Raw genomic sequence first — 15,310 nt, 5'->3', positions numbered from 1 at the left:
AATGCATACATCCCATTTCATGCATCAACTGTTTTTGACACAAGCAAAAACCACCTCAAGCAATGTAAAAAAAAAATGTTTTTTGGGGCAGTTGAGGAAGCGGACAAATACGGGTGGAACTAATTCAAAAGCCACAACACATCGCCAAAACCACAAAACTACTTAACGCCACAAATACACAACACAAAGCCAAAAGCTCACAACACAATGGATGTGGGGATTGAACTGATGTTGATGATGACTTCTTCTTCTTTGGTGTTGTGGACAATAAAAAAACAGTAAAGGAAAGTTGGCCACTTAAGAACCCAAACCTTGTTTGATAGATAACTATGATTTCTATAGCTCTTTGATGTTCATAGACGAGTGTTGTTTTTGCAGTTTTGGCATTTTATGGTGGCTTTTGAATTCATTCGACCTGTATAGGCCACCATACTTTATCCAATTTGACCATTTCCATACAGTTTTTCTAAAGGGTTTTTTCAAGATGCACATACAAATATATAAATGAAAACTAGTGATAACACAACATTTACACTATGGCAAGTGTTGTTCTTAATAGTTCTAGTTGAATAACCCAAAACGAATGACGGAAACTTTCTGGACGCCAACATTTTTAAAAATACATAAAAAACAGAGAGCACAGTGGTGTACTCACAAAAGAGGGTCGCCTCTCCTGTGTGGAGGTTGAACATACAGGTTGTTTTTATTGTCCTGCTACAACAAGTCAAATCCATCTCATGTTTGTGGGAATCAAGTCTAAGTTAATCCTCTGGGGTCTATGATAACGTGGGTTTTTTCAAAGCGCCGTAACAAAAAATGAGGTGTTGTGGAGTGCTGCTGTCATCTTCACTCCAAATGACAGACTTGAAACGTTTTTTGTTTGACGTTCTGAGGTCATGTAAAACCAAATATATGATTGTTTTAATTTCATAGTACAAAAATATAAAGAGGCAGTCATGGCATTCTATAAAAATGGGGGAAGAAAGGGCTCTAATCATCTAACACTGTTCCTATTAATAAACATGTTTTTATGGTAATTTTTTGTGTATATTTTTTGTTCATATTTGCAACCTATGTTTCACATTTCTCACGTCTGAAACAGTTCATTGAGCATATTTGTGGTTTTTATTGTCACCAATAGTATTATTTTATGTCAGAATTCATGATTTTTGTGTATTTTTGGGGCTCAATATGTTAATAGATTGAACATGAGTATAGTTAATATTATGTGGTATATAAAGGGCAAATTGGCTCAGACCCCAGAGGGTTAAATTAAATTAAATCCACTCGAAAACTGGGAGTTTGCATGTTCTCCCCGTGTCAGTGTGGGTTCTCTCTGGGTACTCAGGTTCAAACCCACAGTCAAAAAACATGCATCTAGGTTTAATTGTTGACTCTAAATTGCCCGTAGGAGTGAATGAGAACATGGATGTTTGTCTTTCTCTATGTGTCTGCCCTGTGATAGTCTGGAGTCCTGTCCAGGTGTACCCCGCCTCTCACCCAATGTCAGTTGATTGGCCCCTGCAGATAAACGGTTAAGGAAGTAGTAGTAAAACAATTATCAAATGTTGAAACAAAGATTGTTTCTTCAAGATATCTTGAAAAGAAAATCCGAATCAAATGTTGCAAGTTTGCTCAACATTTTTATATATGTCACATGGTATGATAGGATATTGTTCCTGTTTTTAAACATCTGAATCTCACTGATGAGCGACTTAATAACTTCCAGCAGCTGAACGGGACTGTGGCCACCAGCCTGCAGCAAACTATAGCAAGAACTTAATTAGATCATTAGGATGTTAGATCCGTGGCCAAAGAGCACAGAAGAGTCCTGAATCTTAGGGAACATTTTTTTAAAAAAGACATTCCAATTGCTTAAACAAACAGTTTTTTCTGAGGCTGGGAGTGGCGTGTAGTATAAAGAATAGATAATCCACGGGGTTGAAACTCTAAGGACCGTGGATTAGAGCTGCCAGTAACATTTGAAACAAGGCCACCAAAAGCCTGAAAAAAACTCAACATGAATTGTCCAGGATTTTTTGATGTATTATTCCTTCTATTCACACTCTAATAAGAAACTCTTCAAGCCAACAAGTTTTCAGTTGCCAACAACATTCTGAAAACACAGGCGCCCTCAAAGTTAAACCCGCCTCTGACGTTTTTTTATTTCTCTCACAATAAATTCATAATCCGGCATACTCAGGGCTCAAAAGACATGCCTGAAGTTGTACACATCAGTGTTTAGTCACGCTTTGCTTTCTGTAGATTATTACATTTCACATGAAAAATATGCGTGTGATGTTCCTCATTTAAATTCAGAGTGAGGAGGCAGGGTCAGGGGTCACTTTCCACTGGGGATCTACAAAGTTTGAGGGCAATTGCAGTCAGTTTAAGAAATGGAACACAGACAAACGCACAATATGTACACACACTGCGACCTCTGAGTCCAAACGTGTGTGTTTGCACGGGGAAATAAATAGTATTATAAATAGCTTAGTGGTGTTGGGCTGGGTTATCAGGGAATGAACAGCGCACACACACACACACACACACACACACACACACACACACACACGTAAGTGCAAGTACACTGGGTGATGAGCATGCATCCACATACTCACTCTCTCACACACACACACACACACACACACACACACACACACACACACACACACACACACACACACACACACATTCTTTCTCTCTCTCTCACACACACACACACACACACACACACACACACACACACACACACACACAAACACAAACACACACACACACACACACACACTTGGTCTCTCACACACACAAAGTATTTTGCTGTGAGTAGCAGGATTTGTGTCATAAATGTAATTACTGCTGTCCAACTGTAAGATGATAGAATTAAGCTGCTTTTAAAGAGAGAGAGATAGAGAGAGAGAGAGAGAGAGAGAGAGAGAAGAGAGAGAGAGAGAGAGAGAGAGAGAGAGAGAGAGAGAGAGAGAGGATGACAAGTAAGACAAGAGTAACAAAGTGGTTTGAGGGAGAGGATAGCATGGAGAGTGGTGGGCTGGCAGAGAAAAAGAGACACAGTGAGAGGATGCTATAGAAAAAGAAACAAAGAGACTGATCCAGGGAGTTAAAGAGAAAGGATGGGAGTGACAACTAGAGAGAGAGAGAGAGAGAGAGAGAGAGAGAGTCAGAGAGAATAAAGTAAGAAATAAAAAAAAAATTAAAAACAAAACACAAAGAGAGAGAAACGCCAAGCTATCCCAAGGCTATTTTATTGGCAGGAAGGCAACGGGCTACTTTGAAAGTCAAAATTACACCAAGGAGCGGCTTGGCAGCGGGCTGCGGTAACAAAGCCAGCAGATTCAAAAACAGCACCGACTTCTAGCACACCAAATCACACTTTAGAAGCTCTCATAAGGAGATGCAACTCAATTTCTGCCTCTACATCATACACACCCAAAACCCTGTCCCATCAGAGGACGTTCCCTCGTGCTGTGACACCAAACAGCCAAAATACTTCATCCAACCCAGCCACCATAGCAGGATATAGTGTATAAAATAAAGCATTCTATACCTGCAACCACGGCACATATACTGCATTCTACATAATACAGCCTAAAGGCAATGACATGGCTCTATAACAGTGTTCTTATGTATGTATTTACATGTGTATCTGCAGGGACATATCCGTGGCTGTGGAGGGAGGATCGTTCCTCTAAGCAACAGTTCTTTGTGTTATTATTTGTGTGTGTTATGTGGTTCAATCTCCCAGCAGATGAAATGAGGTTTTGCTATCCCACAGGGCTCCATAATAATTGAACGGGCATCATAAACTGTAAAAACACGTGACATCATCCTCAGCCTCATGTCAGTATTTACTGGCTCCTGCTGAGTTTAATGCAGGTGCTGCTGCACTCAACAGCAGCAACTAAGAAGAAATATTAAGAAATTAGAATGCAAAAATGTCACGCAACAAGGTTTTGGGCTTTAAATGTGTCTTTTTAATGTTTTTTAGCAAGATAATGAATATTAACCTGATATTCTAAGTTCTACATTGATTTCCTCATGTATGCGTTTTGTGGAGAAGCCATGGGTTTCAGGCCATAATTCACTCATTAACTGACACAAGTATTATGTGACATTGTATGATATAAAATACTTTTCTGACTTAAAGGGAGTCTAGATGAATTTACACAAAAATGTTACACATTATTCCTTTAAAGGTGCAACATGCACATCCTCGTTAATTGATTGTTGGGTCTCCTTCCCCAGGTCTTCAAATACCAATGTTTTGGTACCGTCAAAGCCAGTGTTGTTTGTTTTTTTTGTTGCAATAAAAAATGTAATGCGTTACTTTTTCTTATCAAGTAATAAGTTAGTCGTTACTATTGTTCATGACATTACGGTTTGCAGTCTCGCGCTGATGCACGAGGATAGATTAAATGCTTCTCCTGGCTGTTCAGCTTGCGTCTATGCTTCCTTCAGACAGTCACCCAGCTGTTGCACTATGTCCGCCCGCATCGGCTATGAAGAGCCACATTTAAAGGCCCCCACACACCGCCCCGACGGGACCCGACGCCGACAAGCTCTTGTCCGACAATTCTGTCGCCTCTCGCCGGACAAGAGCGGGTGAAAAAAAGCAGTGAAACACACCGCCACAACGACTGCTGACTACACAGCAGCCTGTACGTTCTGCGCTTGCGAGAGATGCAATAAGTCTCCTTAACAACGGGTGGCGCTAGTCTTGTCACTGTCATCCAAAAAATGAAATCAGGAAACGACGTAACGGAGAAACCATAGAAGTAACCATGGAGATTAAAAACAAAGCGCACACAACATTAATCTTGTTATTAGTTTTGAGAAGACGTTTTGGACGTTTTGGAAAACAAAGCTTCGCTGCAAAATGGTCGCTCCGGCTGAGCGGCTGTATTTCTAAAAACGATGCAAAAAACGCAGCAAAATGTAGTTGTCTCTCCCGTGCCATGTGCCTCAGCCTGCTCTTCTCACTTCCGCCCCTCCCACACACCGCGCTGATTCGCTAGAGCACCACCAATCAGATCCGCCCATAGCTAGCACACAGCCAATCAGAGGACCCGACGGGTCTACTCTCCTGATGGCTGACGGTCCCCGACTGAGCATGTCGAATAGGGGGCTTCTCCGATGCAGATGAACACACCAAACAGACGCGTACTTTGACGCCCGACAGTCGGGTCGGTGTGTTCCTGGCTTAAGCCTCGCCTCCAACACAACTACTGTGCTACACTTATTACATGTAACATTATGAGGGCTAAATAATGTTACACTGTTGTGGCTAGCACCCTTGCTTCAAGGGGGTCACCGGTTCGACTCCGGCCTGCGGCTTTTCTATGTGGAGTTTGCATGTTCTCCCTGTGTCAGCGTGGGTTCTCTTCGGGAACTCCCACAGTCCAAAAACATGCACTGTCCAGGGTGTACCCCGCCTCTCGCCCGATATCAGCCCCCCGCGGCCGGACTGTGGATAAGGATAATGAATGAATTATCAGTAAAGAAGCAGAGGAGGAGCTAAACACCGAGCAGAAGAGTAAGAAGCTATCGCTAGCTGCTGAGTAAGTATAGCTAACAGAATTGAATAACAAAAAGAGATGAGGTTATCGATAAAGTCCCTACAAGAAGGAGAGAGATATATAGCGTAGGTGTGAATAAAACAGACAATCATCTGCTAAAATGTGTAAGTTAAACAGAGCAGCACACTATGAGTACACAGAAACACAGACTGTGACACAATACACTCACTGTTAGCACCAAACACTTTGTTTTATTTGCAAGCTGATACTCAAAAGTACCTTAGGGCACTTACAGATGTGTACCTTGAACAACCTATAAAACGTCTATTTGTATTTTTTTTTTGCAAAGTTTAAAGATTTTTCATTATTTACCATAGTTTCTTCTAATGGTGATGAGCCACGGTAAACATCATGTCCTGTGATTTGAACAGTAGTTACAAAAGACAGCATCTATCTTGTTCACAAGCAAGCGCACACTCCCTTCTACAAACACACAAAACTCCAAAATGAATCCATCAAGGGGAATATAACCGATTAGTCCGGGACAGAAACAAATGGCTTCCCCCTCTCTCTCAAGCATCATACAATAGAGAGTACAGTACATGTGAGTGATCAGTGTGTGCAGCCTGATAGAGATGAATGACTGTAGCAGCAAGAAACGACAGCGCTGACCATCTCCTGATTACTGCTCACCTTTATTGGCTTACTGTGGGAGATGGAGAGGGGTCAAAGGGCATTCAATATACAAGAGAGGCAGCCAGGAGCACACACAAAGACAGAGAAGTATCAGTGTGTGCTAAACACATCAGACGGAGGCAGATGACACACATGCAAGGAGAAGCAGCGAGTGCTTAGTTCAGCTCTTTGAATTTAGCGTCTCGGAACTAGGGATGGGAACAATTAATCGATGATCGATTAATGGTTGCTAAGAATTTGGTTGATCACGTTGAATTTTTAATCCATCTGTGTATTTTTATTTTTATTTTATCTCTGACTGTGTATCAGTATCTCTGAACTGAAACACGGCCGAGTGTTTAGGTCTGAGGCTGTACGTCAATAAACCAATGAGCTGAGAATTAAGTTGGATAAAGATACAATTTGCAGACTGAAAGTTGCAATAAGAATTATAAAACACATATAAATACTATAGTATTAATTTGAACAAAACTAGCTTACTGTATCAAACCTTGCTAGCATGAATTCATGAGTTTAATTTTATCCGAAACGTATTCAAACACAAAACACATTTAAATATGAAGATTACTGTGGAAAATAACCTCATGCCTCTTCTAAAACATAGAGGCTAAAACATAAAACATTGAACTCCTTGACGTTATCTTCACATTATCATCTCACTTGAGTTTTACGGTCCACAGGATCAAGTCTCTTTTCGTCCTTTCAAAATAAAAGCATCCGTTGTCAAAACAGGCTTTTGCATAGTAGTTAATTTCATTTTGCACATATATGCATGCAGCAATGAATTGATCGTTAACGTTATAGATAATGGAGTTGCCGGGATTTTTCCAAATGCCCATCCCTACTAGGAACCATTGTAAAGAGCTAACGTGAGGTGGTGCAGAGTTGCATGCGCAGATATGCACAGAACCACACAGACACACTGGGAACACATAAAGATGTCCTGCTCTCCCTGTGACAAATTAATCCATCAATCCACATCATCCTAACAAGGTGGTGTTCAGGTTAAATCCACAGCAAAGTCTGCAACAGCCAGAGAGAGCGGGAAACAATAAAAAGGGGGAAAAAGTGTGGGGAAAAAAACGAGAGAGAGATGAGAGAAATGAAGAGACAATCACAGAGAGGGGGAGAGGGGGAGAGGGGGATATAGAGAGACGTGGCTCTCTAAAGACGCAGTTTTGGCAGAGTCTTGTCAGTGTGTGACTGTCGTAGTCAAAGTCAAAGTTCCACCAGGGAAAGATTCAGACAATGGACTGCACCAGCCTGCCTCAGCATCACACCAGTCCCCTGACGCACACAGACACACATTTTCAGAGAGATGTTGTTCAGTCTAAGCTCCTCAGCCTGTTTGTCAGCCTCTAAGCCTGAATGGCGTTGGCAAAGGAAGGAGAGTGAGCGAGAGAGCAAAAGAGTGGCCGAGAGAGAGCTGGTGGTGGGTTGGAGGAACCACAATACGGTAATTCAGAGACAGTAAAACAGGAAACTAAGAAAGCAGACAAGCAGTTTGGATGTTGAGTATTTTCCTAATAGCAGTGTACTGCATGAAAAACTTGACTTGTGTGTGTGTGTGTGTGTGTGTGTGTGTGTGTGTGTGTGTGTGTGTGTGTGTGACTTTGTGCTGCAGCACTTCCTCACAAGTATAAACCACTGAAGAACTCCTCAAAATGAGATGATTTTAGCAGTCTAATACTTGTGTGTTAGGACTTGTGGGGATATTAAACACTCTCACACATCATTTAACGACCTTATGTTAGAAGTAAGTGACTCGGCACAGTTTGCACACATACTCCCCTCACACACGCACACACTACCACACACACACACACACACACACACACACACACACACACACATACACACACATTCAATTCCATATAATAAGTAATTGATTAAAATTAAATTGTCAGGATACATCATACACTCACAGTCACTTTTTTAGGTGATGTGTGTACCTAATAAAGTGGTTTTCTGCTGCTGTAGTTTATCCGCTTCAAGGTTGGACGTGTTATGTGTTCAGAGATGTTCTTCTGCACACCTTGATTGTAACGAGCATCAAGGCTCACTGGATATTTTCTTTTTTTCAGACTATTGTCTGTAAACCCTAGAGATGGTTGCTAGATCAGCCATATTTGAAATACTCAGACCAGTCCGTCTGCCACGGTCAAAGTCACTTAAATCTCCTTTCTTCCTCATTCTGATGCTCCCTTTGAACTTGAGCTCATTTTCAGCATGTCTACATGCCTAAATGCATTGAGTTTGCTGCCATGTGATTGGCTGATTAGATATCTGCATTAATGAGCAGTTCAACAGGTGTATCTAATAATGTGGCCAGTGAGTGTAGTTATATCAGAAGTTGGAGCCAGTTAAGAAAGTAGTGTCTACAAATGCAAAAAAAACAAGAAAAATGGGAACTGGAAGAGAATGGGATAACAAAGGACGAAGAGTTTGTGTGAGTGTGCAAGTGTGTGTGTGTGTGTGTGTGTGTGTGTGTGTGGGTGTGTGTGTGCGATGGAGAGGCTGTGGACTGATTGGGGAATCATATGATCACACATTTTTTGGGATTGTTCAAAACTCATTTTGAATGATGATTCACCTTTTTTCCACTTTACCATATATTGGGATATATGCAATTATTCTCACAGAATTATTTGGATGTCCGAAGGGTATGGTTGTTAATTACAATAGACTGAGATTGAAAAAACTGACTGCACAAAACATCCCTTTCATTTGCAGTGGTGCAGAGATGGACACTTGTAATTCTGTATCTGGCTCATAAGAATAATAATTTTAAAATTCTGATCCCTCCCTCATTTCTTTATTTTTCTTTTTATCTTTAACACATATTACTTTCTTTATACAGTTTTGTTTCCATAATCGTAATTAAAATGTTGGATGAGTTTTGTTGCCAAGGAACTGCAGCCATTATGTGGTAAATGTACTATCTTGATACCGAATAAAATGAGTAAAAAATGAAAAAAAGGAAGAAAAAAAGGCAAAAGCCATCTTAAGTGAGCATCAAAACTTTTTAACTCAATTGAAGAAGTTTTATCAAATGTTCTTTGTTTCCATAAAGCTTTTCTAATGTGATACTTCAATGAAAATGCACATGAAAAAATACATGAATGGAGACACGGCTACAGATCATCACTTTCTCCCTTTCTCTGACAAGCTTTTCATCATTCCTGCGGGTACTCATTGCTCACCATTTATTTTCACAAGGAAACATCGCTAATACACCGATTCTGGAACACACACACAAACACACACACACACAGCTCCGGGCAGTCCCCGTCACCAAAGGAAAAAACAGTGAAAGAAACACAGCTGCAACCGTTTTATGTCCCGTCAGCAGTGTGCGTCTGACTGCACTGTCCTATTTAAAGTGGCTGGAGGAGAGAATCAGAAAGATGTGGAGTGATATATTCAGTTTCTCACCGTGGCACTGTTGATGTCTGTATAGCTACACTGTATATTATGACAGTGACTTGAAAGATGTGTAATTAGAATTTATTTTGAAGCATCCCTTCTGTCACTTTCACTTGTATTTCATGTGTTCCCTCTTCCACAGCTGATCTGATTTATTACTGGAATGATTGAGCTCCTATTTCTCTGTGCTACCACAAAGACGTCAGGCATGTCTGACCACAAAGACAGACAGACAGACACACACACACACACACACACACACACACACACACAATTCCCCATCATAAGTAATTGATTAATTCGCCTCTGCACATGGGAAATGCATTTATTCACAAAAATTGTCACACACACACACACACACTTTGTATTACTGTCTCTCATTTCCATCACTTTGGATCTTAGATTCTGCAAAATTATAATATAATATAAAATCTTCCAAGGTTCACATTTTCCACAGGATGATGGAGACTTTCCATTACCATAACATTACCATAACGGTAATAGTTTCGTCTGTGTGTGTGCTTGTGGTGCGGTCGCCCAGTGGTTTCTTGGGGTGTGTGTGGAGGGAAAGACTGGACTGGAAATGAAAAAAAAGTATCTTTCCCAGAAGTCATTGTCTTCAACCTCCTTACTTCCCCGCCCAGCTCTCACCAAAGTCCATGCAGCTGTGTGTCGTCTCAGCGCGGGTTTGTTGGAAGCATTTCACTTATAAAAAATACATTAGAGCCGAGGAGAGTGCGCTGGAAAAAACTGTCACGCTTGCCAGGCACACACTCTCTTTAACAGCTCTCTGGGCTTTGTGGCATTGTAAAACAGGAGGCACGTTGACAAGCAACAGGTACAGGGAATAGGCTGGAGTAAAAAAAAAAAAAAAAAAATCTGGAAGTCTAACAGGGGAAAAAAAGATATGGGCCCTTAAAGGCTTTACCGGACATTCAACAGGCATATTACTTCAGCTAGAGAGGCTGGAGACTGTGGTCACATTTGCAGATGAAAAATTTCATACCAGCCTAAAAATCAGGCCAATTTAGATTCAGTGTTAACAAATAATGTCAGAGTAAACAAAACAACTCAGCTAAACTTGCTAAAATTGCCAAGTCCCTGACTAAGATTTCGGTCAATAAAAAATGCAGTTACTAAAAGGGGTACACATTACACACTATTTGTGTTCTGCAGAATATATTCTGGAAAGACAAGCTGTAGCCGACAGTGTAGCACAATAAAGGGGAAGAAATTGAATTGAACTGAAATATAGTCATCTGCCAAATGAACCCCAGCTCATAATAGTTTAAGAAGCTGATTCATTGTTGATTCCATTGTTTTATTTATAATGATTTTGGTTATTATCAAGAAAATCATGTAAAATGTCTAGATATCAGCTCTTAAATTAAATTATTATGAGCTATGTTTGTTGTTATCATTATATCTGTCCAAAAAATGTACCTTTAGTTGTACCAGGCATTAAAACGAACAATAAATTGAAGAAAACAATAGTCTAATACTTTTTTTCATGACTGTATGGCACTTCACTTGTCCAAAAAATACATCAGAAAACATCAACGTCTCTCTTCAGAAATCATGACCCAATTACTAAGATACCAATTAATTACCCAATTAATAAGATAATCCACAGATCTTGTTGTGAGCAGTTTCATGTAGAAATAGTTCCCACAATAGGAGAAAACATGTTTTATTTTGTTTATTTTGTTTGGGGTCTACTGTCCCTTTAATCTGCTGACGCTTCATACTTTTGCTGCACTGTTTGTCTCAAATTAACAGCAAATTTCTTTAGCTTGCTTTCTTTCATTCACTTACTTCTGTGAATGAGAGAAAATGTGTTCTCCGGTTACTGGAATACAAGGGAAACTCATTGACAACGAGACTGATTTTATTTTACACCTGTGAGCAATTCATAGTTATTCAAGGTCTTTCCGTTCTGTAGTGTTCTGACAGCGAACACAGCCATGTAAATGTAGTTAATGAAAACTGACAAAAACACCAGCAGATTAAGTTGGCTGACCATCAAAAGCTTTGTTTTGGAAACCTACAGGAATATGACACTAGAGTTACGGTATTGGTTGGGGGTTTTTTTTCCTTCCCACAAAGCCTTACCTCTCCATGTTTTTTACCGTTTCAATCCCTCTGAAGTAATCCTCTTTTCCTGTGCAAGATGTTCCCCTGCCTTCCTTTTTACATCACTATATCTTGTCCAGAACACATTTAACCACTGTCCCAAGTTCTGGCTCGTACAGCGCACTCTTTTTTTGGTCTACGGTTACACTTAAGCTGCAAAGCCAAGATGGGAAACTGAAAACTCAAAAGGAAAGAAAAAAAGTTTCCCCTATCTCCCATCTTTTTCAGCTATTAGAAGAAGACCAAAGTCATTTTTGTTTTATTAGGAGCTCAGTATAATAAAAAAAAAAGTGTAAGAAATTGTTAAAACTCTGCCTTTCATTCTTTCCATATCTTGTCTTTTATGCTCCTTATATCGTCTTTCTTGCTCCCTTTAGAATGGTTATGGACCTAGTACATAAAAGTCAACAGCACCATGTACAGCAGAATGTGGAAAAAGCCTGGACTGATTGACAGCAATAAAGTGGCAGACAGCAAGACAGGCAGAGTGCTCTTACATTCAAGTAGCTCCAAATGAAACCGGGGGAGACTTCAAGGCAAATTGAAAAATAAAAGTTTGACATCAAACTTTGGAAGCATGTGCAGGTTAAGGTGAGAGGTTTTTAAGCATCAGTCATCTCTTGTTCCCCTGTGTTGAGCTTTTCCTTTTAGATGACTGTGTCCTCCCTCCCTCACTCACTCTATCTTCTTTTTATCTCCTGCCCTTAAAAAACAAGTGGGTCCATGTGTGTCTTTAAGAAGTGGCCGGAGTCTTCTCATCTCTCTCCAGTCCCTCAGCAGCAAATCTTACTTTCATTTGCACTTCTGATGAAATGAAGGAGATATTTCTAGAGGGAGGCGGAGAAGAGCCGAGTGTATAGGACACACAAGAGGCGAGACGCAGGAGGAAAAGTCAAGTGGCATGTAAATGCAACTAGAGAGGAGAAAGGGGGGAAGAGGAATGGAGGGAACACGGTAAAGTATGACTTCAAACAAAGAGTGATGATGAAGGGGAGGCAGAGAACTCAGCTGGTTTGATTGTTTAGAATCCAAACAGGAAGAAAAGACAAAAAACTTGTTTCTGTAGGATGCTTATTAAACGTTATTTTGTTTTGGAAGGTGATATTCCTAATAGGAATGGTGATGTTGAACGGTATATGGAAAGGTGGGAAAGGTTCATTGAAGTGGAAGGCTGGTATTTAACTTAACCCTTTATTATTTTCTCTTAGGTTATCAAGTTTACTGATATGCTGTATGTTTTATGTGGTAATTATGTTTGATGTTTGTTTGTGTCTTGTGTAGTTTTAATGTGTTAAAGTTCTTATTTATTATTGTAGTTTTATTTATTTATTTAGGTTGGTGATTTTGTTCAAATAAAAAAAAAACTTGTTTCTACAATACTAACACATATACAATCATGGAAAAAAATATTAGACCATTGTTTTCTTCATTGTATTGTTCATTTTAATGCCTGATACAACTGAAGGTATATTTGTTTGGACATATATAATGATAACAATAAAAATAGCACATAAGAGTTTAATTTAAGAGCTGATATCTAGACATTTTCCATGGTTTTCTTGATGATAACCAAAATCATTATCAAGAAAACCATGGAAAATGTCTAAATATCAGCTCTTAAATTAAACTATATGCATTATTTTTGTTATTATTGTTATTTGTCCAAACAAATGTACCGTTAGTTGCACCAGGCATTAAAATGAACAATAACTTGAAGAAAACAAGGGTGGTCTAATAAGTTTTTTTCCAAGTTTTTCCATACTTTCTTCACGCTTTAAAATATATTTTATTGTCATGGAAAATCATAGTCAGTCACATGATGCAATTCATTCTGATCAGAAATTTGTTCCGAATCTGCACTCAAGCACATAGACACAGACTCACAAAGAGCCTCATGCAGGAAGCAAGAACAAATTTCTTCTTATTTTTTTGTAACCAGGATTTGTACTTTACTTATTGATTTTCTTATCTTTGCTCTTCTCCAAAATAGGAGAGTGGTTGGGAACACTCTTAAAGTGGCGGTACATGTAATTCAGAGCATATCGATTGCCTGCACAAGGCTCTCAACATGGTGGTGGCCAGTGGTGGAAAGCAACCAAGTACATTTACTCAAGTACTGTACTAAAGTGCAGTTTTGAGGTACTTGTACTTTACTTGAGTATTTCCATTTTATGTAACTTTATACTTCTACTCCACTACATTTTGAGGCAAATATTGTACTTTTTACTCCTCTACATTTAGCTGACAGCTTTAGTTACTTTTCAGGTCAAGATTTAACATTAAAAAGTGATTAAAATGACATTTGTTTGAATCATAACAGTGTGTTAAGAATATAATGCTTTTATGCTTACATAGTGCATCAATAATAATAATAATAATAATAATCCAATGACATAGTTGGGATATATAAAACAATCTGAGTGGGTCCATTCAGCATAACAAGTACTTTTACTTTTGATACTGTAAGCACATTATGATTCTGATACTTCTGATTCTTGTACTTTTACTGAAGTAAGTTTTGAATGCAGGACTTTAGCTTGTAGTGGAGTAATTTCACAGTGTGGTATTAGTACTTCTACTTAAGTAAGAGATCGGAATACTTCTTCCACCACTCTTTTTTGCTCCTTTTAATCCTTTTCCTGCCACCTTTAGGTAGCTTTTCTTTGAGAATTTATAAAAAAGTGTATATGTGCATGTTTCCCTGTCTCTCTATGCTCTGTGACATTGATGCTGTGCAGGTGTGGGCTGTCAGTGTTTGACTTACCTGCAGTGTTTCCAACCAGGGATCCCACGTTGCTCTCATCTGCCACTGCAACAAAAGAAACACATGTTAATACACATACACACACTTTCCATCACTCTATGGATTCCTCCCTTCCCTTCACTTTTGTCTGGCTTATCATAGGTGCCAGAGTCAAACTGCTGTCTACATGTTCCTTAACTCTCCTTCCAAGTCTTTCCCTCTCTCTCCATCACTCTCTATTATTCTTTCTGTCTTGTTTTACAAGATGGCAGGGTAGCTGAACTTTTCCCTGTGATGTTAAGTCAGCTTCACTGCTACTGAAGTCATTTCCTTTCCTCCCTTCTCTCTCTCACTTCATCTGTCATTTTCCCTCCCTTCTCCACTTCCTCTGTTTTTGCCACTATCCCTCAATCTATCCCTTTCACCTTCTGCCCTTTACCCTCACTTCTCTTCTTCACTGTTTTCATTTTTCCTTCAGTTACACCGATCTCATCCAGAGGCCTTCCCCTCTCTTTCCCTCCTTTGATCACCATCCTCCCTATCATTGCTCCTTGTTAATCCCCCTTTCACTTTCTGCCTCTCCCACAGTCCTTTTTTTTTGCTTTGTCTCCCCTCCTTCCTAAAGCCACAAAGCGGACCAATGCCAACAAGGAACACATTGACTGGTAGCACTCAAACACACACACACACACACACACACACACACACACACACACACACACAGACCACAAAACCGAGCAGTAACATGGCTTCTCCAAGCAAATACTTTTCTAATGAA

The 15,310-nt window shown here is 39.7% G+C and overlaps 1 protein-coding gene across 4 annotated transcripts in view; it reads right to left on the bottom strand.

Annotated features, from left to right (window-relative positions):
- The window catches only part of pard3bb (par-3 family cell polarity regulator beta b), a 277,646-nt gene that overhangs the window by 127,539 nt on the left and 134,797 nt on the right, over positions 1–15,310 (bottom strand). For all 4 annotated transcript variants that reach the window (XM_059342439.1, XM_059342435.1, XM_059342437.1 and 1 more), the window contains exon 17: positions 14,554–14,598. In XM_059342439.1, coding sequence (XP_059198422.1) covers positions 14,554–14,598 — 45 coding nt within the window. The remainder of the gene's footprint in view (positions 1–14,553; positions 14,599–15,310) is intronic.

The sequence above is a fragment of the Centropristis striata genome, chromosome 10 (genome assembly GCF_030273125.1).
Source record: "Centropristis striata isolate RG_2023a ecotype Rhode Island chromosome 10, C.striata_1.0, whole genome shotgun sequence".
Taxonomy (NCBI): domain Eukaryota; kingdom Metazoa; phylum Chordata; class Actinopteri; order Perciformes; family Serranidae; genus Centropristis; species Centropristis striata.
This window is presented reverse-complemented; position numbering and strand designations above follow the sequence as displayed.